The sequence below is a fragment of the Gorilla gorilla genome, chromosome 21 (assembly GCF_029281585.2).
Source record: "Gorilla gorilla gorilla isolate KB3781 chromosome 21, NHGRI_mGorGor1-v2.1_pri, whole genome shotgun sequence".
Taxonomy (NCBI): domain Eukaryota; kingdom Metazoa; phylum Chordata; class Mammalia; order Primates; family Hominidae; genus Gorilla; species Gorilla gorilla.
In genome coordinates this window covers 60,955,878-60,983,785 of record NC_073245.2, presented here as the reverse complement: position 1 = coordinate 60,983,785, position 27,908 = coordinate 60,955,878, and the positions used below count along the sequence as shown (strand labels likewise).

Below are 27,908 nucleotides of genomic sequence, written 5' to 3'. Positions count from 1 at the left end.
GCCAGGGGGGCAGCATGGGCAGAAAGGAGGACTCAGGACAGTCCAGGAACGTGCTGCCATTAGGAGGCTGGGAAGACCATGAGGTTGACGCCTCATCTAAATCACTTCTGTGAATTCTGAGCATTTAAGGACTTCTCAGAAGTTCTTCCCATAGTGCCTGAAATGTAATGAGAATAGTGAATGCTAGCTGTGTGTGTGTTTGCCTGTTTTTTTTGTTTTTGTTTTTTTTTAAAAGAAAATAAAGTGAAACCACAATCTAGAGTGTTTGTGGGGAAGTGTCCTTGGTGGCTGTGAAAATCTTGTGAAAACTCCTTGATCCTGGACAAAGATGGGCCCTTCTCCCGCCAAGCCCTGGGGGCTTCTAGAAAGCACTTCCCCACCCCCAGGCGCCCTGCACTCTGCCCAGAGCTGACATCACCAGGGCAGCCTGTGGCAAGTGCTGGCTCCTAGGACAAAGGCCTGAGTGTGAGCAGCGTGGGGCCCGGCATCTCCCAGCTGCCGCAGCCTCAATCCCCCATCTGTGCCAGGGGTAAACACTGGTGGGGGCCATTCAGCTCAGCTAGAGCTGGGACCTGGGGTCCCCAGAATTCTGCTTTTCCAGGCAGAGCTTATTGTGATCCCTAAGAGGCAGTGGAGGTAGCTCTGAGACTTGGGCCAGCTCTTTGTGCCACGATTTCCCCATGTGTGGTAGGGGACAGTGGTCCATGCTTATTTCCTTAGGCTTTCGGCATGAACTTTCTGTGTATGTGAAGCACGAGGCACAGTGCGTGGCATATGGTGGGCACATGGTATGTGTTCTTATGGTCTTACTTTCACTTGGATATAAGCAGGGAATTTGTTTTGTTGGGCAGCCCCCCAGTGCTTGGAACTGTGCACAGCACACAGCACACAATGTGTATTTGTTGAATGAATGAATAAATGATAGGATGGGAATCCCTTTTCCCAAGAGTCTGGATTCATTTCCAGTTTGCCAGGGTGGTGTTGAGGAGGAATGGCTGGATGTGCTGGTGGGTTGTTCCTTCATTAGTTAGTTGGTTAGTTCATTCACTTACACATAATGGGCACATAGTGAGCCCGAGGGACCCAGGACTGTGAGGGGCATGGCAGGGAAACACAGCAGAACTCATGGTTCCTGCCAAACAAAAATGGATTCTTAAGTTGGAGCCTCTCTGAAGGAGAGGGTAGTGCCTGTAATGTGATTGAGAGCCACGTGGAACAAATGGCCACCTATGGAGGCTCTAGGAGGAAGAAGTCCTGGGAATTGAGAGCAGGTTGGGTGGCAGGGCTGGCCTTGGTGCATGGGTGGGCTTGGGGTAAGGGCACACGGGCATCATGGTTTCAATCCCAGACTCTGTGTCAACCCGCCTGGCTCTAGGTCCCAGCTCTGTGACTCACTTTTCTGGGATGGTCTTGGAGTAAAAGACTAAACCTCTCACACCCCAGGGATCTAAGCTGTGAGATGAGAATAATCATAGTTTTCAGTTGATAGGGTGGTTGGTGGTTGGGAGCCCTAGAGGCCTGCTGGACACATGATTAGCTCTTGGTCAGTGTTTACGATGGATGATGGCAGTATTATTATTATTATTATTATTATTATTTTTACTGGGGAAGAGAATACATTCCAGAGAAGAGGCATGGCATGAGCCGAGAGAGGCAAGGGGGCTGCAGGGCGGAAGTATTGACATGGAGGACACTGGGTTGATTCATGTGGACAGGAGCTTAGGGCTGAGCGTGGGAGTTAGGGTAACGGTATTCCATTCCTAAGAGAGCTGTACTTTTTAACTCTGCAAGCCAAAATAGAGGTATGCATATGACAGAATCACGTACACTCCTCCCAGCTAAAGAACTAGGACATTTTCAGTAACAGTTGAAGATTCTTGGTTCCCTTTCCAACCCAAAACTCTCCCTCCACAGAGGGAACCCCCACTGGAATTGGGTGCATTCCTTTAACATGCATGTCTTTATATTTGACCTCATACAGGCTCTCCATAAACAGCGCATAGTTTTATGTGCCATGTCTTTAAAAGATCTCTATAAGTGGCTTCATACTGTACATATCCTTCTTTCTTTTGCACAAGAGTACATTTTTGGGGTTCGCCCGTGTTGCTACGCGTGGCCCTGGTTATCTCATTTTCACTGCTGCATAGCTAGCTACCATTGTATAAATCTGCTGCAAACAGACTGAAACAAAAATACAGATGTTTCCATTCTCAGGTGATGGATATTTAGGTTGCGTCCCATTTTTTTACTCTTGTAAACAAGGCATTTTTGAGTCTCCTGGTGTGTATATGTGAAAGCTTCTCTAGACCAGGAATGGGTGAATTTTTCTGTAAAAGGCCAGATAGTCAATATTTTAAGTTTTGCCGCTATATGGCCTTTTTTTCCCCAACAACTCAGCTCTGCCGTTGTAGCTTGTAGGGGGCCACAGCCAATGTGATGGATGTGGCTGTGTTTCTAATAAAACTTACCAAAATGGGGAGTAGGCAAGATTTGGCCCACTAGGGTTTGTGTTGGTTGTAGATGATGCACATTTTCACTTCTAGGGGTTGCTAAATCGCTTGCCAAGTGATTGTAGCTGTGCTCTGAGAGCGTTTCCCGTGGTTGAGGGTGGCTATGTCCCTGTGCTATCCTTGGTGGGTTTCATGAAGGTCTCCTGTCCCTTTGCAGAGCTGCATGCTTCTGGGAGGCCGGAAGACCACGGACATCCCTTTGGAAGGCTACCTGTTGTCTCCGATCCAGAGGATCTGCAAGTACCCGCTCCTCCTTAAGGTGAGACTTTCCCGTATTTGAAGTGACAGAAAACCCTTTGGCTTCAGCATAACATAAAATTTGTTAGTTCAAGTATGTGAGAAGTCTAGCAGCAGTGTCAGCTTTGGGCTGGGCTGGATTTAAACCAGGACCCTGCCTCTTTCTCTCTTGTTCACCCTGCTTTCCACCATTCAGGCTTATTTTCAGTGTGGCAGCAGGTGGCTGTGGTTCTCCTGGCCTCAAATCCTTTCAAGTTTAAGGTCAGTGGGAAAGAGTGAACCTCTCTACTAAGAGCTGAGGAAAGTCCTGAGATTCATTCTGTCTTTGGCTATCTGCAGCCAGGGGAAGGTCATATGCCAAATGGTTTGGGCCTGAGTCATGCACTTTGACCTGGACAAATTACATGAAGCCTTTGCATGTACCATTTATCATCCTCCAGTCAGCTTAGACCCATGCTTTACCCCTGAACCAATCACCTGTGCTTTACCCCTGAACCAATCACTATTGCTGTGCTCTGATTAGCTGAGACATGGTCTCACTCCACTCTGATCCAATGACAGTGAGCAGGGCAGTGTTGTGTTCTGATTGGCTGAGACCTGGGTCAGGTGCTGCACTCCTGAACCAATCATTTTGAGCAAGGGAATTCTAATTGGCTCAGACTTGGGTCATGTGCTCCAACCTTGAACCAATCACTAGGTCCCACAGGCCATGAGTGAGGACAGATGAACCCCACGTGACCAAAGTCTGAGCTGTTTGTGGAAGGCAGGGTGAGGGCAGGCATAGGTGTTGGCTGGGCAAATGCAGCCTTCCATACACCTGCTGTTTCCTTCCCTTCCGCCAGCCCTGGCTTTGTCTTGCCTGGGCAAAGCAGGGAAGGTTTGCTGCTTCTGTGGGGATGGAGAAGTCTTGATTCTAGGCTTCAGCCTGGCTGCTGGACAGATCCCGAGCCCAGGGGATGGCTCTTCCACCTTCCACTGCTCTCAGCCCAGGGTTTCAGCCCTTGGAAATGGCTGAACAAAATGGCTATTGGCCGGAGCCTGTCCTGGCTCTGTCCTGAAGGCAGCTGTGTCTTAGGTTCCCTGTGGGGGGATTAATTTGGCTGGTGGGGCCTCATTCACGCACCTGCTCACAGGGGTTTGTGTATTTTTGCTCCATGAACTGGAAGCAAAAGGGGAGGGGAAGGGTACCAGGGCATTCTTCATCTTGGTTTTCTGCTGGAGAAGGTGGGTGATGCTGGAGCCTCTGAACTGGGCCAGACCCTGGGGCCATCAGCTCTGCCCACGAACACAGGACTTTGCTGTGCGCAGCCGTGGGGGTGGGACGCAGCTCTCCCATGCCTCCTCTGGTCTGCTCCTGCTGTTGATCTCTCCCAGCAATCTCGAAAGGAACTTCAGCACTTGTTCTTGCCATGGCTTTGATCCTTAGATAGGTCTTAGAAATGCTGTAGCTCAGGTCTTCACCTGGTTGTGGAAGAAGCTTCAGGTGAAACTTGTAAACTGGTAGCCTGTGGACCAAATCGGGCCTGCAGATGTGCTTTGTGTGATCTGTGTGATGTGTCTTTCGAACTTGGATTAGCTACCAGTATTAAGAGACAGTGTACTGTAGTGGTTAGAGACAGGGTTGGCAAAACTGTGGCCTCTGGGCCAAATATAACCCATGGCCTGTTTTTGTACAGCCTATGAGCTAAGAATGATGTTTACTCTTTTTTTTAAAAGTGTTGTTCAAACAAACAAGCAAAACCCCAGAAGAATATGTAGCAGAGAGTGGATGTAGCCAGCAGAGCCTAAAATATTTACCATCTGGCCCTTTACAGCAAAAATGTGCTGACCCCTGGATGAGAGTCAGCCATTGCAGCCATAAGCAGTCTGGGTTTGGATTTCTCTGTCATTTACGAGTGTGTGACCTTGGGCAAGTCACTATCCGTCCCTGTGCCTCAGTTTCTCATTGAAACATAGGGTTCATGTTAATGGTACTTATGGAGTTGTTATGACAAGTAAGCATGGACTTAGTTCTAACGGCAACTCAGCAAGGTAGGCACTGTGATTAGCCCCCTTTTGGAGATGGGGCAACTGAGGCACAGAGAAAGGAAGTGGCCTTTCCAAGGCCACGTAGTAGATAAGCAGTAGAATCATGATTAGAACCCGGGCATTCTGATTCCAGAGGACCACCCCTAACCATTTGGCTCTACTGCCTGCTGAGAAGCATTTTGGGGAGTTAAACTGCCAAAGTGCTGGAGTGTCAGCGATGCTGCCCTTCTCAGTTCCCTAAATGGGATCTAAGGTCGGTGGCTCTGTGTTTTGAGGCCGGTGTCCTTCTTCTCTGGGTTTCAAAACCTTGAACATCTGACCCATAAGAAGAACCAGCAGCCATGGCCCAGAGCTGAACTGAGGTTTGGTTTCTGGATCTTGCGAAAGTCTGGGTTCCAGCAGGCACTTGGAGCTGCAGCTTCCGTGACATATTTTAACACATGGTGTCGCTGAACCTGTGTGTACGGTGGACTCTAGGCTCGATGTGAGGCCCAGGCATTTCTGAGGCCTGTTCCCATCTCCCCAGGGGCCAGAGTTTGGTCTGGTGGGATTCCTGAGCTCTGGATTCCCAGGAGAACAGAGAGAGCAGGGGCAGAACCACCCGGCGACCCGTGGAGGAAATGGCCCGCAGGAAATGCGATGGGGTGGCTGCGGTTTGCTCTCCTGGCCAGACGGCTGTTTACTCTGCCCACTTGCGCTCCGTGGGGGCACGCCTTGTTTCCTTGGTCTCTAGCTGTGTTTATCAAGTAGGAGATTGTGGAGTGGGGGGTGCTGTTTGGGAGAGAACAAGCAGGGCCTTAAACTCCCGTTGGGGCCATGCCTTGCTCCCCGCCTGACAGAACTCCTCAGTGTGTCCGGCCTTTGGCACCAGAGCGGGAACATTTGCATCAGCAAACACCCGGGGCTCAGGGGAACTCTGTCCCCCCCACCTCCAGAGTTCATTCTTTCTGTCACATTTTCCAGTGGATTTTCAAAGATGATTCCATGAACTTGAAGCAGCTGAGCTCAACCCCCCAGCCCACCCCCTCTGGCTTCTCCAGATTCAGATGCCCTTGCAGGGGTCCCCGTGGCCCTCTGAGCCCTCTTGTTTGAGCTGAACTCCCACTCGGGGTGGGCACATAATGTTGAGGAGCCTGGGTAGGAAGAGGGAAGAGGCGAGAATGAAAGCCTTTTTGGGAACAGCCCCCAAAAGCTGAACTTGAATGTTGCCTAAGAATAGCCGGAACATTCTATCTCGACTCCTCAGCCGAGGCTCAGGATAGGCAGTTGGCATTTCAGGCTTTGTTGACTTTTCCATTCACGTTGCCAGGGGAATGATTCAGGTTTGGGGTAATGCCCCTGGTGCACAGCTGGCTGGTGCCGGTGGGGAGGTCCGACTGTCACTGATCCTCTTAGTTATTTCCTGGTGATGCACACATCTGTGTCGCTGCTCGCTGTCCACAGCTGAGAACAAGACAGACCCGGGCCCTGCCCCTTGGAGCTTCCAGACTTGGGCTGGGCCCTGCAGGAGCTTGGAGTGTGTGGCAGGGGACATCCTGGGGCTGACTGCAGGGGACATACCCTGTCTCAGGGGGCAGTTGCCACCTTTGCCCCTAGCTCTCTGGCCGCTTGATCTTGGTCTCCTCTGCTGCTTCCTCATCTCCGGGGCCTCTGAGGAGAGATGGGCCCTGGGCTTAGTCCTCTGGCCGTTTGTTTACCCATCTAGACTTGCTCCTGTGGTGGCCTTATCCACTCTGTGGCCTTTTTTAAAAAAGCATACTCAAGGGTTGTGCAACCATTACCACAATAATTTTAGAACATTTCCGTCACCCCCAAAAGAAACCCCAGACCTATAAACACTTACTGTCCATCCTCCCCTCCTCCAGCCCCTGCCGACCACTTGTCTACTTTCTGCTTCTGTCAGTTCACCTATTCTGGATATTTCCTCCAAGTGGAATCACACAGTGCTGGTCTTTCGTGCCTGGCTGGCTTCACTTAGGCTCATGTCCTCAAGGTTCAGCCACGTTGGAGCGTGTCGGTGCCTCCTTCCTTTTTGTGGCTGAATCATCTTCCGTTGTGTGGCTGGACCGCGTTGTGTTTATCCACTCATTAGCTGATGGACATTTGGGTCGTTTCCACTTTCTGGCTGTTGTGAGTCATGTTGCTCTGAAGGTCCATGTACAGGATTTGTGTGGACATTTCCATGGCCTTAAACTCCATCTCCACCTGGATGACTTCAGCCCGGACCTCTCCCCTAGACCCTGGGCTTGTCTTCCTGCCCGTTGAGTTTCTGCATTTGAGTGTCTGGCAGGCATCTCTTACTGAGCATACTCATGCCTTTCCCCAGACCACCTCCCCACCAACCCCTCCATCCCCAGCTCAGCAGACAGCCCCTCTGTCCTTCTGGTTGCTCAGGCCAAACCTTGGGATTACATTTGGTGTCCCTCTTTCCCCACCCCCATGTCTCGCCATGAGGAGGTCCTGTCGGCTCTGCTCTCAGACTGTCCAGAGTCCAGCTGCTTCTGAATGCCTTCACTTCCCTCATGCTGGGCCACTGCCACGGCCCCAGCGGGCCTCCCTGCCTCTGTTCTTGTCCTCCGCAGGCTGCTCCCAGCTCAGCAGCTAAACTGAAGTCAGTTCATGTCACTCCTCCCCGGACTACCCTCCCGGGGCTCTCTGCTCACTCCGAGTAAGGTCCAAGTTCTTTGCTGTTGCCATCTGCAGTGTCCTACCGATCTCACCCATGTTCCTCTCTGACCTTGTCATCTTCTCTGCTCAGCCAGGCTTGCTTCCTGAAGTTCTGAACACAACAAGCAGGTTTCTGCCTCAGGGCCTTTGCACCTGCTCTTTCTTCTGCTGGGACATTTTACCCCATGTCTCCTGAGGCTCACTCTTCATCTTTGTCAGGCTTCTGCTGCTCCAGTGCCTCCTGCCCGAGGCCTTCCCTGGCCACCTCTGCGATAGAGGAGCTGCCTCTGCCATTCTCTGTCCCCTTCACCTTGCTTTTATTTTTCTTCATAGCACTGCTCGCTGACTCACATTCTGTCCTGGGACGCTTGGTGTCCTGATTGATTTTGAGACATCAGCTCCCCAAGGGCAGGGATTTGGGCCTGTTTCCCCAGTGCCTGGAATGGTGCCTGCACAGGGTAGATACCCCTGGTCACTTATTGAATGAATGTGGAAAGGCCACCCCTGTCTTCTTGCCAACTGTTTCTGAATCCAGAAATTGGGACTTTTATGTGAAAGTTACTTATGTCCAAGTATCAGCTTGATTCAGAACTTGTTAAACACTGTGGGCCCCAACAGGACACATCCTGGGACCTGTCCATTCGGAACAGCTGCTCTAGTGGGGTTGTGTCCAGGGATGTTTTTTGCAGAGTGGCTGCTTGGGGTACAGCCTTGGGTCTGTGCACGGCCGCTGGTGTCTCCTGCACCTCCCATGTCTGTCTGTGGGTGATGCAGCTGTCACCCAAGTGCAGCGCAAGGACCTTGTCATTCGGCTGTTACCTCTGTCTGCTTGGCTGGGAGGAAAGTGGCCGATACTGAGGTCCGCGCTCCTGGGATGGACTGAGTGAGTTCCATTGCCAGGGAGGTGTTGACCTCAATTCTCGGTGAAGGGGGACAGCTGGGAGTGTCGTGTTTCCCAGAGCATGGATGTATACTACTCATAGCTTTCCAGAAGATTTTAGGTGGCACCAGAGCCAACTTTATGTAGGATGGGTGGAGGGGGAAGGGGAGAAGCCAACATTAAAAAACAGTGACTCACACAGTAGAATACTACTGTCTTAGCAAATCCCTTTCCGTCTTCCTAGTGTCCTCTGAGAGACAGCCACGGTTGGTGCTGCAGTGTTTAGGGTTTTTGAAGCCATTCATTCATTCACCACCTATTTATTGAGCAACTATTATGTGTCAGGCACTGCTTGAGGTGCTAGAGGTACAAAGTGAACAAAACCAGCTTGAACCCCTGTCCCCTTGGAACGGGCATTCTTCTTGGGGGAGATGGTGACAAATGAGTAAGAAATGTGTATGCTTGTTTAGATGGAATATTTGGATGCTGTGGAAAAAATAAATATCAGGTTCAGAAGATCAGTAAGGACCAGGAGTCACTCAGGGGGTTGCAGGTTTAGATAATGTGGTCAGGGAAGGCTGGACTGAGAAGGAAACATTTGAGCAAAGACCTGAAAGAGGTGAAGGAGGAAGTCAAGCAGGTACCTTGGGGAAAATTGTTCCAGAGGGAACAGCCAGTGCAAAGGCCCTGGGGCAGGACTGTTGCTGGTGTGTCTGGGGAACAGTGAGGAGGTCAGGGTGACTGGAGAGGAAGAGGATAGGGAGAGAGCGAGGGAGTAAGGTTAGAGAGGTAATGGAACCAGGTCAAGTATGGCCTTGTGGGCCATCGTGGGGTCTTTATTTTCCATCTGGGTGAGGTGGGAACCATGGGAAGGTTCTGAGCAGGGAGGAACAGGATCTGCCTTAGTTCTAATGGGGTCCCTCTGGCTGTGTGTGGAGGATGGACCGTGGGGTGGTCAGGGTGGAGTCAGGGAGACCAGAAAGTGTTTGGCTTCAGTGGTTCGGGTAGGAGATGTCTTGACCTGGTGGTGGCAGTGGAGGTGGGTGCATTTCATGAGAGTTGCCTTTTCACATCCTTTGCCCATTTTCTATTGGACAGTTGTCCTTTTGATTTCCCAGAGTCCTTCTATTATTCTGGATACTTTGGGTTATCTCTTTGGAGTTTTTGTCTGACTGATGTTATGCAGTGAGCTCCTCATCTGCTGGGGATCGGGCATTGTCACCGTCTTGCTGAGAAAGCACAGGAAGTCAGAGATCTCTTCACTGCAGCCCCCTCTACCCTGACCCCATCCTCCCCCAACCACAGTGCCCACCCCTTCATCCTGTCTCTCGGGCCGAGCACCAACACCTCGCCCACAGCTGCCCCAGAGAGTCAACCTGTGTCAGCCTGTGCTTAGGCTCTTTCCTGTGTGGTGAGCACTAACCTCGGGACACCCCTTGTTGGGGAGTTGGGGGGGGCGGTCCTGCCATCACCTCTTCCTTTCAAAGCCATGCTCAGCTGCCCCATCTTCGAAGGAGCCTTCCTAGTTCACCTTTTGTGGGGTCCAACCTGGATTCTACTTTCTCCTGTACTGTGTGTGGTTAAGAGTGAATTCAGAAATCCAACTCCACTTCTTAGCTGTGTGACCAAGGGCAAGTTGCTGAACCTCTCTTTGTCTCCATTTTCCCATCTGTAAAATGGGCATGGTAGTTACCTCCCAGGCTTGCTGTGAAGATCAGATGAGACAATGCATGAGAAAACTCATGAAAGCATTTTGCATACTACTGAGTAAATGGTCATGCTTGTTAAATGTTGGTGACTCAAATATTGTAATGGTTTTTATGCTTATTAATCCTAGCTCCTGACCTTATTAGCATTGCCTCTTTGAAATCTGACTTAAACTCTGTGTGCCTCAGTTTTCTCCTGTGAAATAGTGCCCTAGTTATTGGTTGTTATAAAGATGAAATGAAAAATATCTGTAAAATGCTGAGATGTGCTTAATATTAGTTATTTTTATTGTTTCAACGTCTGTTTTTTCCAATATTAATATAACTACATTAAGTTTCTTTTGACTAGTGTTTTCCTGAAATATCTTATTTCTCCTTTTGTGGTTGACCTATCTGAATCCTTAGACTTTAGGTGCTTTTTTTGTTAACTCCATAGAGTTCAATTTAAAATCTGATCTGATAGTATCTTCTAACAGTAGCGTTTCATCCACTTATATTTATTGTATTTATTAATATATTTGAACTTGGTTCTGCCATCCTTCTTTTTGATTTCTGTTTATCCTCTTTTTTTGATGCTTTTGCATCTTTCCGTGTTTTATTTTGGATTGTTTTAGTTTCTTTGGCTTAGTTGCTCTTTTTCCTTTATTTATTTTATTTTTATTTATTTTTGCTTCCACTAAGTTGAAATTTATAGCTATCATCACCACTACCACCACCATTACCATCACCATCAATCACCACCATCTCTCACCATTTTACCCTTTTCTCTAGAGAAATGCCTGTGCAGAGCCTGGAAGTGGGAGCAAGAGGTGTAGAACTTCACGGTGAGCCGTGCTAGGGCCTCTTTGAAAGGCTGGATATAGAGCTCCTGAATGTCAGAGCCTGGAGGGTCAGTAGAGACCTACCAACCTAGGGTCACAAACACAGATACCTGCAGGGCACGTGCAGGAAACGAGTGAGTAGCTTGGTTGTAACTTAGCGAGTTGGGTGGGAACTGTGGCAGACTAGAGGGCACACATCCCTTCTAAGGAACAGCCACTGCTCAGCCCAGCCAACTGTTACTGTAAGGTGGAAACGCAAGTCCAGGGTGGCCAGAGCTTCTGCTTTGCTGACAGAGGCTGGTGATAACATTTAGCTTGGTCTCATCACTACCTTGCATAGCCAAGAGGCATAGGCACAGAAAGGGGAGGCAACTTGTCCAAGATCACACAGCACATCCTCATCAAAGCCAGAACAGGAACTTCCTGATAGGAGCCCTCTTCCCACTCTACCCCCCTTTCCTCTCTGAGTAGAAGAAAGGAGTTTTTAAAACCCACGAGCATTATTTCCTTTCTCCTGCTAATTCCTAATTGGTGGGACTACAGTTTTCCTAGACATGCAGCAGAGGCTGAAATTGTTAAAATTGGAAATACATTTGCATGAAGTCTGCATATGATTTGCATGCATGCAGGGTGTTTGTGGTTTTTTTTTTGCAATGCTGGGGAGCTCTTCACTTCTGGGTTCTCTTGGACTTCCAGATGTTTTTCGCTTCTTGTTTTCTTTTCCTTTTTTTTTTTTTAAGTGGTGGTGGGTATCCTTAGCACCTCTTCATTTGCATTCTGCTGTCACCCTAGGTATGGCCGCAGGGGACTTCAGCACTGTGGGTACAGGAGCAAGCCAGGCTTCCTGAGCTTAGATGGCAGAGCCTTGGGCAGGCCTGTGTGACTGGAGGCAAGTCACTGAGTGCAGGATCAGCCCCTTCCTGGAGTTGGCTGAGGTGTCCCCAGAAAGTTGGTGTCTGCTTGACCCAGACCCTGTTGGTGACACCACCCTTCTGCCTTTTTCTCTTTGTGGAGAGGACAATATGGCTTTCCAACCCCCACCAACCCCAAGTCACAGAGAATGGTGGGTATTATCACATCTTCCAGTGACAATTGCAGCTTTGTTTTCACACTGTGGGTTTATGGATTCATTTTCTTATGATTTCGCTTGCCAGTGACTGAAAATCTACTTTATTGTTTTTATGACCTTGTTAATTAAACTTACTTTTAAAAAAAGAATAGAAAACAGAAAAGACCAAGGGTAGGTCTGACTTCAGGCATAGCTACATCCAGGGCTCAGGCGATACTATCCTGACTCCGTCTGTCCATGTCCTGCTGTGTTTCCCTCAGTGCCAGCCTTGTGCTCAGGAGGTTGCTTTCTTACAGTGGCGTCGTTGGTCACCAGCAGCCTCAGGCCTGTGTGTGACCAGTGTACCCACCCAGGGAGAGGAGAGCATGCCTTTCCCAGCGTTTGCGTAGGAAGTCCCAGCCTGAGGTCCACCGGCTCAGCATGGGTCCCACACTCTCCTTGTGTGGCTGGGAGGATGGAAGGTCAGGCTTTAGTCACAGATCCACACTGGGAGCTGGCTAGGGTGGCCTCTCCTGGACTCCATGGCCCAAGAGAGGAGCAGGTGGAAGCAGTAGGCCTCTGCAGCTCATCCTCCTCTCTCCTTGCCACCTCCTCTTCCTCTGAGCCCTTTGTTCTTCCCCCAGTCCTCTCCTGGGTCTTGGGATAAGGCTGAGTGAGCTGGGCCTTGGGCGAAGCTGAGTGAGCCAGTAGGAGCTGGCTCTAGCCACGTTTGTTTGTTGCCCTTGGGTTTGAGGCCCTGCGCCTCAGGCTGCCTCTTACGGCCATGCTGGGAGCTGCTGACACAGTTTTGGGGACATGAAGGGGCTGCTCAGAGCGGGCACCTTTGGACATCCTTTGAGTAAATGTGATTGCAGGGGCGAGAGGGAGGTGAGGCATCTCGCGGAAGCCCAGGCTTCTCTGCGCCAACATCCTCTCTTCTAGGAAGCCTTCGCTTGGGGCCCCACTCGCGAAACCACACAGGGCTCGAGGGGCGGATGCTGGGGAAGGCCACTCAGCCTGGCTCCTGGAGGGGCTAATGCTGCTGGTTCACAGGGTAGCCCTGGCACACCCCTCTCTTCCCTGCACTCAGTTTTTCTAAAGGATCCCCAGGACCTGCCCTACTTAGACATTTTGTGTTCTAAGAGTCTGATTTGGGGGTGTTCATTTCCAGCTATTACTATTTCTAGAGGGGCCTGTAGATGTGGTTGGCATCTGCCAAGTCCCACTTTCTGTCTCTGTGGCCTTGGGCAAGAGGGTTTTAACCTCTCTGTGCCTCAGTTTCCATATATATAGAGTGGGATGATAATAGTACCTACGTCACTGGGATGATTTGAGGATGAAATGACTTAATACACTTAAATTTCGAGCAGTGCTTGGTGCACAGTAAGTACTTAGTAGATGCTAGCTATTAGGACTATTACCACGACTTCTATTTTCACTATTATTCCTACTATACAGAAATCATAAGAAATAGCCACTATTACCACAGACATAATGAGGATGATGATAAATATTGTGTCCTTACTGGGTACCAAGACTTTTACATTCATCACCCCATTGGATCCTTACATTAGCCTTAGGGGGTGAGTCTTAGCCTCTTTCACAGATGCACACACTTGGCTTTAGAGAGGTGAGGCCGCTTGTGCAAGGCCCCACAGCTGAGATGTGGTGGAGGCGAAGTGGAGACCATGCCTCCCTTTTCCCAGCACCCATTCTCTTGACCACAGAGCTCTCCAGTTTCATGATCTGATACTGGGTTTGAGCTAGAATAAGGCATTAGTGGGCCTGAATCTATCATTGATACTTCTATTGATGGGGAACTTACTACCTTACAAGGTAGCCCTCTCTCTTGCGAGAAAGCTCCAAGTGGTGTAAGAATGGATTAATTCATTCAAACACTGGTCTCTTGCACTGGTCCCATTGGACTCCTTGACGTCTTACAGATTCACCAGGCCTCTTAGTCATGTAGTTCTCCCAAGACGCTTAGCAAGCAAGCAAGCACCTCTTGGGTTCCTTCCAGAAATACTCTTCTCTGGGCCAAACACTGGAAGTTCATGTATCTGTTCCACTTTGGATATGGATTCCAGGGTTTTCAGTACCATAGTATGTCTCCTTTGAACGTGACTCCATTCTGATTTATTAGGACAGTCTGTTCAGTTCTGAATTGGGCAGGAGCCTTCTCACCTCCCTCCTTTCGCATGTTAGACCTTTGTTAGTATCGCTCAAGCTCTCGTTGGCTTTGAAGATACCCACATTTTAGCCTGTCTGAGACCAACTGGGACACCTTCGAGTTTCCATATCTGTGCACTCTCTCTGAGACTGTGAAGCAGTAGGAACTTTTTCAAATAAGAGATGGAAAAACTAGCCCAAGCTGACTTACACAACATATATATGTAAAAAATAAATAGGCTCACATAACTGACAAGCCATGGATAGATGGCTTCAGGTATGGCTGGATCATGGTGTCTCAAGGGAATTGCCCAACTGCTTTCCTAAGCTGCTGCACCATTTTATATTTTTACCAGCAATGTAGGAGGGCTCTATTTTTTTCATATCCCCACCAACAGTTGTTATTCATGTTTTGGATTATAGCTATTCCAGTAGATGTGAAGTGGTATCTCATTTTGGTTTTGTTTTGCATTTTCCCACATGATGTTGAACATCTTTTCATCTGCTTATTGGACATTTGTATATCTTGTTTGGAGAAATGTCTGTTCAAGTCCTATGTCTGTTTTTTACTTGTATTATTTATCTTTTTGTTGTTAAGTTGTAAGGGTTCTTTACATATTCTGGGTACAAGTTCCTCATCAGATGTGTAATTGATACTGTTTTCCTCATTATGCAGATTGTCTTTTCCCTTCCTTTTTAATTTTATTTATTTTTTGGCTTTCACGTTGGGGTAGTGTCATTTGAAGCACAAAAGTTTTAAATTGTGGTGAAATTCACTTTATCTATTTTTTTTAAGTTGCTTGTGCATTTGGTCATATCTAAGAGCACTTCGCCTAACCTAAGGTCACAAGGGGTTTACCCCTGTGTTTTCTCTGACAGTTTTATAGTTTTAGTTCTTACATTTAGGTCTGTGATCCATTTTGAGTCCATTTTTGTGTGTGGCGTGAGGAAGGGGCCAGCCTCATTTTGTTGCACATGGATATTCAGTTGCATCATTTGTTGAAAAGACAGTTCTTTCGTCCATTTAATTGCCTTAGCATCCTTGTAGAAAATTAACTGACCATAAATGTAAGGATTTATTTCTGGACTCTCAATTTTTTTTGATATGCATTGATTTTTACTTTTGATTTTCTTTTTTTTTTTTTTAAAGTTCTGGGATACATGTGCAGAATGTGCAGGTTTGTTACATAGGTCTACATGTGCCATGGTGGTTTGCTGCACCTATCAACCTATCTCTCTCTCTCTTTTTTTTTTTTTAAAGAGATAATAGAGACAGGTTCGTTCTGTCACTCAGGCTGGAGTGCAGTGGCCCGATTATAACTCACTGTAACCTGGAACTCCTGGGCCCAAGTGATCCTCCCACCTCAGCCTTCCAAAAGCTGGAACTATAGGCGCACATCACTGTGCCCGGCTAAGTTTTTAAAATTTTTTGGTAAAGTTGGTGTCCTTCTGTGTTGCCCAGGCTGGTCTTGAACTGCTGGCCACCACCTACAATTCTTTTCCATTGATCTCTAGGCCTATCTTTATACAGTACTATGTTGCCTCTTTTTTTATGATGGAGTCTCACTCTGTTGCCCAGGCTGGAGTGCAGGGGCTTAATCTTGGCTCACTGCAACCTCTGCCTCCTGGGTTCAAGCGATTCTCCTGCCTCAGCCTCCCAAGTAGCCGAGATTACAGGTGTGCACCACCATGCCTGGCTAATTTTTATATTTTTAGTAGAGATGGGGTTTTGCCATGTTGGCTAGGCTGGTCTTGAAGTCCTTACCTCAGGTGATCCGCCCGCCTTGGCTTCCCAAAGTGCGGGGATTACAGGCGTGAACCACCATGCCTGGCTTGTGTTATTTCTTCTCTTTTCTTTTTTTTAAGATGGAGTCTTGCTCTGTCACCCAGGCTGGAGTGCAGTGGTGCGATCTTGGCTCACCGCAACCTTCGGCTCACTGCAACCTCTGCCTCCCAGGTTCAACCGATTCTCCTCCCTCAGCCTCCCAAGTAGCTGGGACTACAGGCACGTGCCGCCAGGCCCGGCTAATTTTTGTATTTTTAATAGAGACGGGGTTTCACCATGCTGGCCAGGCTGGTCTCAAACTCCTGACCTCGTGATCTGCCTGCCTGGGCCTCCCAAAGTGCTGAGATTACAGGCGTGAGCCACCGTGCTTGGCTGTTACTTCTTGAGATCTTGAGGCATGTGCTGGGAGAGGAAACAGCAAGTCCAAAGGCCTGGAGGCAGGAATGGGCCCTCATTTTTTGGAGCTCCACAGAGTGGAGCCAACATGCCCCTGTGAACCAAGACACCAAAGCTAACACTTCCCTGCGGTTTTGGTCCAGCTATGGGCCTGGCCAGGTCTTGCTTGGTTTCAATTCCCTACCCCTACCACTGACCTAGAGCAAGAATAGAGATAGAGGCGGACAGATAGAAAAGGGAAGCAGCCTTTTTTTCACTTTTACTAACTACTGGGTGTTGGCAGCCCCACAGGGAACCACTGGAGGAGGGTCACTGAGATTCCAACTTCCAGGGTTTGGGAGGAGCAGATATGGTGGCAGTGCCCATCAGAGGGGTGCCATGGACCCATCAGGTTTTAGTTTCAAGAATAAGAGTGGTGAGGGCTTCCTATTTGTCAGGGGAGGTGGGAAGAGGCCCAGGGCCTCAGGCTGGAGAATCACAGAATAGTGATTCAGAAATGTGAGCTCTGGAGCTGGACCGTGTAGCCGTTTAGCAGTCCGTGTCCTTGGGCAGGAGACCTTGCCTCTGTGTGAGCCTCAACTTTCTCATCTGTCAAGTGGGGATAGTAAAAGCACCTGCCTGCTAGGGCCATTGGGAGGCAAAGTAATTTCACTGATGGCCAAGCTTAACAGAGCCAGCAGAAGGAAGAACACAGTTTCATGGTGAATTTATCCCAAGTGCCACAACACGGTGGGGTCTTTTGTAATAGGATATGTTTTAGCTGCAGTGACATAGCTCTGAATCAAGAGTGGCTTAAACAACGTCTAAGCTTATTTCTGTCAAGGCAGTCCAGGGCAGCATGGTGGCTCCATGCTGACAGCACCAAGTTCTGCCAACCCTGAGGTGTGCCCCTCACCACCAGGGTTTCAGGTGCTCGCACCATGCCCACATTCCAGCCAAGGAAGAGGGAAAGGAGAAGGGAAACTGCACCCGGCACTTCTGCTCACGCCCCATCCATGAGAACCTCGTGTCCAGGAGGACTGGGCATGTGGCCTTTATTCCAGGTGCCCTCATGCTCAGCTAAGAATCAGTTCTGTTGCTTTTAACAAAGGGCCAGCAAACTTTTCCATTAAAGGATCAGATAGTAAATAGTTTAGGCCTTGGGGTCCATACAATCTGTCATTGTAGTGTAAAAGCAACCACTGACCATATATCAGTGAATGAGGATGCTTGGTTCCGACAAAACTTTTTTTTACAAAAACGGGTGATGGGTTGGACTCAGTCCTTGGACTGTCATTTGACCCCTGCTTTGGATGAAAGGGATGATGGGTAGAACCTGGGGCGGGGGTCTCACTAACTGGCAGCCTCTGTCCCTGCCCACCGGGAGCTGACTGGCCACATTCACTCCCTGGCCTCGGCTGGCCTCACAAAGGTCCAGGTGCCAAAAACCACTTCAGGGAACCTGGGACTGGGGTAGCTTTGCTGAATCAAACGGAATTACTGGATATGGTCATAAGATCACGGTCTTATATTGTAACTTTGTGGACATGCCTACAAGCAGGCTGACGGCTTAGGGGAGTGTCTGCCGTCATCTGTGTACAACAGAGAGCCCAACATGGGGCCAGGTACACTGGAGCCTGGCTGAGTGGATATATGCATGCATGGAGTGAATGAGGCACAGAGCTTCTGTGCCACCCTCTGCTCTTGCCTGGACTTTGGCAGTAGCCATAACTGGTCTTCCCACTTTATATTCACTGCACATTCCATCCCGTGCATCCTCCTGTCAGCAGCCAGGGACGTCCTTTAAAGGGTGAGAGGATGGTGTCCAGCCTCTGCTCATACCCCCATCACCTCCCCATGGCTCTTGGGAGGAAACCCAAACACCCCACTGCGGCCTCATGTGATCTGGCCTTGGCATGCTTGTCTGAATCTGTGGTCCATCCCTCTCGCTCGCTTGCTCTGCTGCAGCTCCGCTGGCCTCCCTGCTGCTTCTCGCTGCCTCAGGGCCTTTGCATGTGCTCTTCTCTTTCCTGGAGTGCTGTTCCTGCAGACGCAGTGCGGCCCGTGGCCTCACCTCATTCAAGCTTCGCTCACAAGCCTGTCTTTCCAGAGAGACCTTCTCAGACCACGGCACTTCCCTCACTCATTGTCCCTTTAATTCTATAAATTATATATTTATTTGAGAGGAAAGTATTTGTACTTAACTGTCTGAAAAGTTGTAAATAGCACGGGGATTTAGAGCACAAACTCTGGAGTCAGACTGGGTGGGCTCAGATGTGCTGTGTGACCTTGGACAAACAGTCTGACCTCTCTGTGCCTCAGGTCTTGCATCTGTCAATCGAGAAGAATAATGGTGCCTACCTGATAGAGAGTTGACATGAGGATCAAATGAGCTTGACAGGAGCTTGAGGGCTTGCTGAGTATTAGCTGTTGTTACTGTTGGTAGTAGTAATAGTCATTACCTTGTTGACCGGTCCACTCTTGACCATGAGCTCCCAGAGGACCATCTTGTTCTTTGCCCAACCTCCACAGCTCAGGCTCACACCAGTTGCTCAGCCAGTATTTGCTGAGTGAAGAATGAGTCGAAATACACTCCGCATTAGCAGAGCTGGCCCTGGGTGCCCTGCCTGCCTTTGTGTTGCTTCCTCCTGAAGCCTTCTGGGCTTGCTTCTCTTTTGATTGATCACCAGCATTTTCAGGATATGGTGCTGCTCTCTAGGCCTTTCTCAAGCCCCCAGGGAAGTGCCTTTCCAGCCTCATTGTTGGGGCCTCCAGAGGAAGAGCAGGGCTCCATCTCCCTCCTTTTGCATCCTTTGGGCACATTGCCTGGGTGCGTGGCAAGAGCTCAGCAAAGTCCCAGGGGCCTGATGATGCAGACCAGCTGGGCCTTGGGAATCTTAGGACCTGGTCTTCAGAAAATAGGATGTTTGTTTTCGGGCAGGGCAGAAAATAAGTGAATGAAGAAGGGATGTGTTTTGAAGTTGGTTTACTCCAGGGAGTGCTCAGAACAATACCCTTTTGTGGCAAATTGCTGCTCACAGTTACAGCTAGTGTGTTGTCATACGGCAAGGAGAATGCTAATGGCTCACATATATTGAGTGCTTACTATATATGTACTTGGTGCTTTTCCTACAGTACCTCATTTATTGCTTACCACAACCATGAGCAGCACCAGACAGCCTGGGTTCAAATCCCAGTTCCTCCTTGTACTTCTTTGAGGCCTTAGGCTTTCTTGCTGTGCCTCAGTCCGCTCATCTGTTAAATGGTCTGATAACAGAAGCTACCTTAAAAACGTGGAGCGAAGGCTCAGTAGACATTAATTGCTGTCATCGTCATCACCATCATCCTCATCATCACAGGTTTGCAGATGATGAAGCCGAGGCCCGGGATAGAGAGGGGACTGGCCCAAGGTCACCCAGACAGTGAGGGGCAGAGTCAGCCCTTGAACCTACATTTGTGCTCGTAACTACGATGCAAGAGTGTCACATCTGCGTGGACGTTATCTGGATCGTCGAGGGAGCAGAGAGATAGGGCATAGGGGAGAGACTGGAGCTGTTGGGCGTGTTTCTGGGTCAGATGATTAAAGAAAATTATCTCTGCCAGCACAGTTCGGGATGAAAGACTGACGGGGGCGGTTGGGTGATTTGGGTAATTTGGCCTGAAAAATCTTCCTTGATATCTCAAGTCCCAGCTGATCCCTTCCTCCTCAGTTCCTCTCCCATCACATTTATTGGCTGGAATGTTCGATTAAGACTGGCCTGACCTTTGCAATGTCCCAGCCTGCGTCTGAGTTGAGGGGTGAGCTGGCAGTGGGAAATGGTGGGGGCAGGGGGCTTCTCATGGATTAAGAGCCGCTTCATTTGCTCAGTCCCATATCCTTGTGAAGGCGGGGTATTTTTTATGCCCATCTTATGATAAGAAAACCGGGCCTGGGGAGGAGCAGTGTTGGGGCCACCTCTGTGAACGCGGATCTCTCTGTTTTTCTCTCTCTCATTTATTCCACCCCAGACACACTGCCTCCTTTCTGTTCCTCATTACATACCAGATATGTACCCGCCTCAGACCCTTTGCACCGTGGTGCCCCCTGCCTGGCAGGCTCTCCCCTCGGGTTTTTGCAGGGCTCTCTCTCTTGCTCTGTCCAGGGTCTCTGCTCAAACATCACCTCCAGAGAGAGGCCTCCCCTGACCTCCTTGTGAAACAATGCTTCCCTCTCCCTCATTCTGATTTGTCTTTCTAGTGTTTACCACTGCTTGACATTGGATTCCATACCTGAGTTTTCTTTGCTTTGGCTCATCTCCTTTACTAGAATGTAATGTCCACCAGGCGAGGAGTTTTTGTCTGTTTTCTTGGGTTCAGCTCTGGCCTGGGTCTCCTCTGGATTGATGTCTTGCTTTCTTCTCCCCACCTCTATTCTACCCCAGGAGCTGGCCAAGAGGACTCCCGGCAAGCACCCAGACCACCCCGCGGTCCAGAGTGCCCTGCAGGCCATGAAGACCGTTTGCTCCAACATCAATGAGACCAAGCGGCAGATGGAGAAGCTGGAAGCCCTGGAGCAGCTGCAGTCCCACATCGAAGGCTGGGAGGTGTGTACAGGACAGGAGGGGGCCTCCTGGGCTGCAGGGGGCCAGGAGGTGCACAGGTGCAGGCATGAACTGAGGCCTGGGCACCTGTCAGTCTGCAATGTATTTTGTTTGGCCTACAGTGTTTGCAAAAGATTGCTTAATTATTTTTCAATTAAATCCAAATACAAATTCGCATTTCAAGTTTCTCTTAAAAACTTGGTGACACTGGGCCCCTATATCTCATGGAAATAGTCACTGGAGCCTCTAGTTTCCTTCAGTCCCCAGCATCCCCTGTTCTCTCCCCACCCCTTCCCTTTCATGCATTGCCTGGTATGTGGAGGCCCTTGAGCTGTTGATGCCAATGTCAAGGGTAGGGTTTTAGTGTCCACTCCAGGACAGAATTCTGGCTTTGACACTCCTTTGCTGGGTGACTTTAGGCAAATGTCATCACTTCTCTGAACTTCAGTATCCTCATCTGTACCTGGTACATAGTAGGTACTCAATAAATGGTAGCTATTAGTATTACTATCATGATTATTAGGGGATAGGGTTCTTGAGATCATTGGATTTAAGCCCCCTTGCCTTCCTTAGATTATTAGAGGTTTCCTGTGAATCCATAGAAGGAAATGGGAAAATATGAATAAATGAAAAAAATCCATATCAGAGTAAATACAGCTGGAACAGGAGATTAAGAGGGAAGATGAAAGTCTCTTGGGCAGAGATTGTTAGGTGAATCATATGCCGTAGGCCCTTTGGATTTTCTGGCCTTTGGAGTCACTTGCCATATTTGAGATTTCTAGTTCTTTTCTCTGTGCTGGGGAATCCTAAATGTGAGGCTGTATTGCTGTGAGGTTACGGGTTTGGCTGCAGAGAGGAGAGGGGCTGCATTCAGGGAGGGGTGGATATTGTGGATTGGCCAATCCACTTGCCATGTCCCTTGCGCTCCTTCTGCTGGGCCTTCCTGCCCAGCCGAGGCTGGAGAGTGAAGAGCTGTATTTCCCAGCTTCAGTTTGGGATATGATTTGGGGTCTGGCCAAGATGAGATCCAGTTGCTTGAGATTTGGAAGGTGGAAGTGGGGCGGAGGCCACCCCTTGTGCTATTTTTGCAGCAAAGCACCAGCCATGGTTGTGTTTGGCTTTCCGTGGTAACATTAGAAGAGGGCCCGGGCGCCAGCTTCCTGTGCGTCAGATGCATGGCCTAGGCTTTCCTTTTTTATTGTTGGTGGGGTAGCAGCCATGGGATGGCTTTGCAGTTAACAGTTGAGGCAACAACTACTGAATCCTTGATGCCACCTGGGGAGCCTTTTCCTGGAGCCTGAGCTTGGACAGGTGATGTTCTGATTCTCCTTTCCCACCTGGGGCAGGGGCAGTGGCTCCCCTGGTGGGTGAGTTCTGCATTGTGGCTGGTTTCCTGGGGCCCTCGGCCTGGATTCCTGGCTCCTTTAGCCCCTTCAGTGAATAAGTAAAGCCCCTCATTCCTTTTTGCTTAAAAGTACATGGCTTGGTTCCTGTTTCCTGCATCTGAAAGTTGCCTGATCCTCAGGTGCGTCGGTTAGGATGCATCCTCGAAGACTCTCATCTCAGCCTTGTGATGTCAGAGCTCTGATTTGGTCTCTGGTGATCCTCTTCTTTCCCTCATGCTTCCATGAAGGCGGCAGCTCCAGGCATCGTATGTTCAAAACCGGAGGAGACAGGGGCATGGCCAGGGTAGTTAGTGGGGAGATCTCTTCCCTGGTGGAGGAAAACCTTTTCTAGAAGCCCCATACAGGTGTCCCCTTTCATTGCATTGGCCAGAAATGGGTCACATGGCCACTTTGAACTTTAAGAGCAAATAAAGGTGACTAATTTAAACATCTGTCTATTTGGGTTTTGAGTTTCCTGGAAGCCAAGGTGAAAAGAGCAACATACATAAGTTACCTAATATTGTCAGAAAAGGAAGAAGCAGAGCAGTTCTTCTGGGAGATAGAGAGTTTCCTGGCACTCAGTTGGAAAAGAAATTTCTCACATGGGCCCCAGAGGAGAGGGTATTGAGCAAGCTCCTCGGCAGCTGCAGCAGAAGTGATTTCCAGATGCCTTTTTTCTGGTAAGGGCCTAGGCAAATGGAAACCAAGGGTCTCTAAAACCCTTTATGACCCTAAACACTTACAGTTTGAGAACTCAGTGGCCCTCAGTGGCCCTCAGTGGCCAGCGTTTCTGGATGCAATAGGAAATAAAGTGACTTAAAATAAGAATTGCTGGCAGTTATTTAGTACCTGTTACAAGCTTCCAACCCTACAAGGGAGGTGCTATTATCCCCATTTTACAGATGAGGCAGCTGAGGCACAGGGACTTGGTTTTGAGGCCCAGCCCTGTAACTTATAGACTGCCCTGTCTCGAGTAAGTTTGCCCTGCCTCGAGTAAGTTTGTCCTGCCTGGTGTGCCTTATTTTCTCCTATTTGTTTAATTTTAGTGATAATATCTCTGAAGTTATTTTTTTGGTTTCATTTGGAAGATAAAGTGAGGTGTGGAATATGAATGTCCTTTGAAAAACGTGAAATTGTTTTCTATGAAGTAGAAAGGTTTTTAAAATACAGTTTGTTCCTCAAGGTGACTTGTGAAAGTAATACGTTCTAGCTAGAAAAAATGACGTCTAATAGTGGAGTTGCTTCCATGCTATCTGTTAGTAGTTACAGTCTCTGAGGACAGCATGCCTTAGGGGGTAGTTCATGTTAATGATGCGATTGCACATCTTTATTTGACATATTCTCTTGATCCTTTCCCATCTTTCTGTGTGACCTCTTGCTGATCTGATCAGATAGCTGTCATCTCTCTCTTGAAAGATGTCTGACAAGGGGCTTGTTTTTGGAGCAAGGGGAGTCTTGTTTTGGCCACTTTCTTGCTGTTTGCTTGAGGTTGCATCATTCATGAATTTGATCTCCCATGTGTGTGTTTTTTACCCCCTGATCCTTTGTGAGCCACTGTTTGTCGTGAGACTGGTTTAGTTAAAACCAGATAAGTGAATCCACGAATCCATTTTGCTGAGCACAAGGAAATGGCAGTGTGTCGCAATACCTTGCAAGTGAGCAAATGAGACAACCCCCTCCATGGGGAGAGATTCCTTTGCCTCGGTTTCCTCATCTGCAAAGTCAGGATCATGGGAGTACCCCTGTCATGGGTCACTTGAGGACGGGGGAGTTGATGCTTACAGAGTCCTCGGCAGTGCCTGGCTCAGAGAAAACGCCCAATACATGTCAGGAGGAGCCCTGGCAGCAAAGTGGGATCTCTTTATTTATTTATTTTTTTAGATGGAAAAAGTATCCAAGAGCTTTGACTGGAACTTGTGCCCAGTGTGGGCTGCGCCTCCTCAGAGGCACACTCCAGATGCAGCTGCATGGACTTCCGTGTGAAGCTCAAAAAGTGATAAAAAAGGAAATGTGTACTCTTAATAAGAAAGAAACAGGCCTGGCGCGGTGGCTCACACCTGTAATCCTAGCACTGTGGGAGGCCGAGGCAGGTGGATCACCTGAGGCCAGGAGTTTGAGACCAGCCTGGCCAACACGGTGAAACCCCTTCTCTATTAAACATACAAAAATTAGCCAGGTGTGGTGGAGCATGCCTGTAATCCCAGTTACTCGGGAGACTGCGGCAGGAGAATCGCTTGAACATGGGAGGTGGTTGCAGTGAGCTGAGATCACACCACTGCACTCCAGCCTGGTCGACAGAGCTAGACTCCATCAAAAAAAAGAGAGGGAGGGAGGAAGGAAGGAAGGAAAGGAAGGAAAGGAAGGAAGGAAAGGAAGGAAAGGAAGGAAGGAAAGGAAGGAAAGGAAGGAAGGAAGGCACTCCATTTTCTGGCTCTGGCTCTGGCTCTGGCAGCCCTGGTTTAAGAGATGATCAACTGCTCACCCGCCCTCACCCACAAGGGGAGTGAAGGAAACAGGAGTGAGGAAACAAAATCAGTACAAAAGCTCTCATATTTTTTTCCTACCCTCCCTGGAGTGCTTTGGGCTCCCAGTGGGACATGGTCTCTCCCCTTGGAGACTCCTGCTCTAGACTATCGATTGCAAAGAAAAATCTTCAGGTTGTCTTCGAAAAGCGGCTTGAGTTAGAGGTGAGCAGGTGGGGGGAGTGGAGGCTGCTTGTCTGGGTTCAAGTTCCACGTCACTGCCTTACCACCTATGTGACCATGAACAAGTCACTTCACCACACTGTGCCTCGGTTTCCTCTTCTGTAAAATGAGAATTGTCCTGAGGATTAGCTGAGTTTGTACAAGATATTTAGAACAGTGCGTGGCATGTGGCCGCCCCTACGCATGTATTGGCTTTGAGTGTATAAGGTTTTGTCATCTCCAGCGTGGCTGAGTGTGCATGTCTGGAAGGAAGGAGGTCTCTAGTCCTGACTGGTCCACATGTCTTGGTGCTCAGCCTCTTCCCTGTGCATCCAACCCCTAGCACCACCCTTGACCTAGATTCAAGGATTTCAGGGAGATCAAGAGTGCGGCTGGGCTTCTCAGCAGGGCTGGGGTGGAGGGGGTATCCCCCTGTAGTGTGCTCGGCATTTCAGCTGCAGTTTGCCAGGTGGTGCTTGGCCAAGGCTGGAGAGGCAGCTTCCCAGGCTGGCGGACTTCCTCTCCTAGGTCCCCCGAGACGGACTTGGCAGCAGGGTTCCAGGGCTGTGTGACCTTGGGGCTTGGCAGCTGGGCCAGGTACCAGATTCTTCTTCAACTTCCCCTTTGGAGCCTGGAAGAGCTGGTGGGTGGGCATAAGGGAGCCAAGGCAAAAGGAAGGGGAGGCACGGGGGCTCCAGGGACTGCTGAACCGGTGTCTGCCGTGTGCTGCGCGTGGGCCATGATGAAGCCCCAGGGAGTTCGCGAGGATGCTGGGGGTCCCAGGGGCTCTTCCTCATGACAGCCCTGAGTCTTGGTGCGGCAGGCTGCTACCTCACTGGAAAGCTGAGATCTGCCTGTGGGCATGCAAGCATCTATGCCCACCTGGCCCCCAGCCAAGCCGAAGGCCGTGATGTGTGATAACGAATGCAGGCTCCTGTCCCGGCTGCACAGCTCTCGACCACAAGGAAGCTGCTTTCCCAGTCTCCAGAGGAGTCTCTGGCACTGTTGAGTGAATGGGTTTGTTGTACCCAACTGGACCACGGACACAGAGCAGACCAGCCCTAACAGCAGCGAGAGAGCCCCTTGTAGGCCGTTAGCAGACAGCCTGGCTTCTCAGCTGCCGGAACCAGTTCTCCTTACTGGGTCTCAGAAAGAATTCAGTCAGCAGGTCCCAGTGGGGTAGGAGTTCCATGTTGGTTCTGGGTGTTGACTGTTTGGGGAAGGAGATTTTGTGAATAATTCTCCCTCTCTCCTCCCCAAGTTCATTTCCAGGCAGGGACAACATCACTTCTTGTTTCTTTGTTCAGTGTAATCTGCTGGTCTGTCACGTGAAACTCCCTTAAAACCCTGCTTTTGCATAATATTCCTTGGGCCTAAATGTCCGTGGCACCCTGTTGTCTGTACCTTATTGTGTTAATTAAAGTCTGCGGTTGACTGCTGTAAGGAAGCGATGCAGCGGCCTCAGGGAGGTGGCTCATTAGCGTTGCAACGCTGTTCTCATTAGCAGTGCAGAGGCGGACAGTCGGGCTGGGGTGGGCAGCTTTGCTCTGCCAGGAGCCAGGTTCCCTCCAGCTCCTTGCCCCACCATCTGCTGCAGTGTATCCCACCACCCACTGCAGTGTATCCCACCACCCCAGCCTGTGGAAAGAGGAAAGGGAGGAAAGCCATTTTCTTTCAAGGATGTGCCCTGGCAGGGAGGCACATTGGTGATAACTTAGTCATGTGACCACACCTGGCACAAGGGGGGCTGGGAGATGTAGTCTGTGGCTGGGCAGCCAAGTACAAGGGAAGACTCCATTCCCCAAAATCACAGAAGAGGGACGTGGATTGAGGGTCAGCGGAGGGGCTGCCTCATTTGGCATTCTGTGCCCACCAAGGTCTCTTTTCTTCTCTCTTTGGACTTTGGGATCTCTCTGCCCTTGCCTGCGTCCTCTTGGCTTCAGGGAAACCTGTGTGATCCCAGGCTCTAAGGATCCCTCCCAGCTAGGACCTTCCCATCCCTGCCCTCAGCCTCTTTATCTTTTTTTTTTTTTTTTAGACAGAGTCCTGCTCTGTCGCCCAGGCTGGAGTTCAGTGGCGTTATCTCAGCTCACTGCAACCTTTGCCTCCCAGGTTCAAGCGATTCTCTGCCTCAGCCTCCTGAGTAGCTGGGATTACAGGCACCTGCCATCATGCCTGGCTAATTTTTGTATTTTTGTAGAGATGGGGTTTCACCATGTTGGCCAGGCTGGTCTTGAACTCCTGACCTCAGGTAATCCTCCTGCCTCAGCCTCCCAAAGGATTACAGGCATGAATCACTGCGCCCGGCCAGCCTCTTTATCTTAATTTTTGTCTTCCAAGGTCTGCTCACTCCTCCCTGATGCCTTTCCCAGCCACGCTGCCTGGAACCTCACTGACATTCAGTGAACTTCATGCACGTTTTTGTCACCCCTTCCCCTGCTGCTCAGCATAGGTGACCAGGTTTGGGATCAACATGTACATCTTTAGCTTAGCCAGATGGAATGCCCACAGGATCCTGCCCCCGATGGTTTGCACATTGCATTTGTTGAGCACCTACTGTGTGCCAGAGAGTGTTGTGGGTGCTGGGCATACGTAGGGCACATAGTTGATTCGGGCCCTGTCCTTACCGAAGGGGCATTTAGGTGGGGGAGATATAGTAACAAGTCAAGACATAAACAAATAGTGGGGAAGGAATAGGTGAAAAAAAAAACCCACAATAAAAACTGAACGAGGCCAGGCGTGGTGGCTCATGTCTGTAATCCCTACACTTTGGGAAGCCGAGGTGGTTGGATCACCTGAGGTCAGGAGTTCAAAACCAGCCTGACCAACGTGGTGAAACCCTGTCTCTTCTTAAAAAATACAAAATTAGCTGGGCATGGTGGTGCATGCCTGTAATCCCAGCTACTCGGGAGGCTGAGGCGGGAAGAATCCCTTGAACCCAAGCGGCAGAGGTTGCAGGGTGCCGAGATTGCGCCATTCACTCCAGCCTGGGCAACAAGAGTGAAATTCCGTTTAAAAAAAAAATAAACCCA

The 27,908-nt window shown here is 49.5% G+C and overlaps 1 protein-coding gene across 2 annotated transcripts in view; it reads left to right on the top strand.

Moving 5' to 3' along the window:
• Positions 1 to 27,908, top strand: part of PREX1 (phosphatidylinositol-3,4,5-trisphosphate dependent Rac exchange factor 1) — a 204,167-nt gene that overhangs the window by 99,616 nt on the left and 76,643 nt on the right. For both annotated transcript variants that reach the window (XM_031004787.3, XM_055373172.2), the window contains exons 5-6: positions 2,668 to 2,769; positions 20,649 to 20,810. In XM_031004787.3, the coding sequence (XP_030860647.2) occupies positions 2,668 to 2,769; positions 20,649 to 20,810 (264 nt within the window). The remainder of the gene's footprint in view (positions 1 to 2,667; positions 2,770 to 20,648; positions 20,811 to 27,908) is intronic.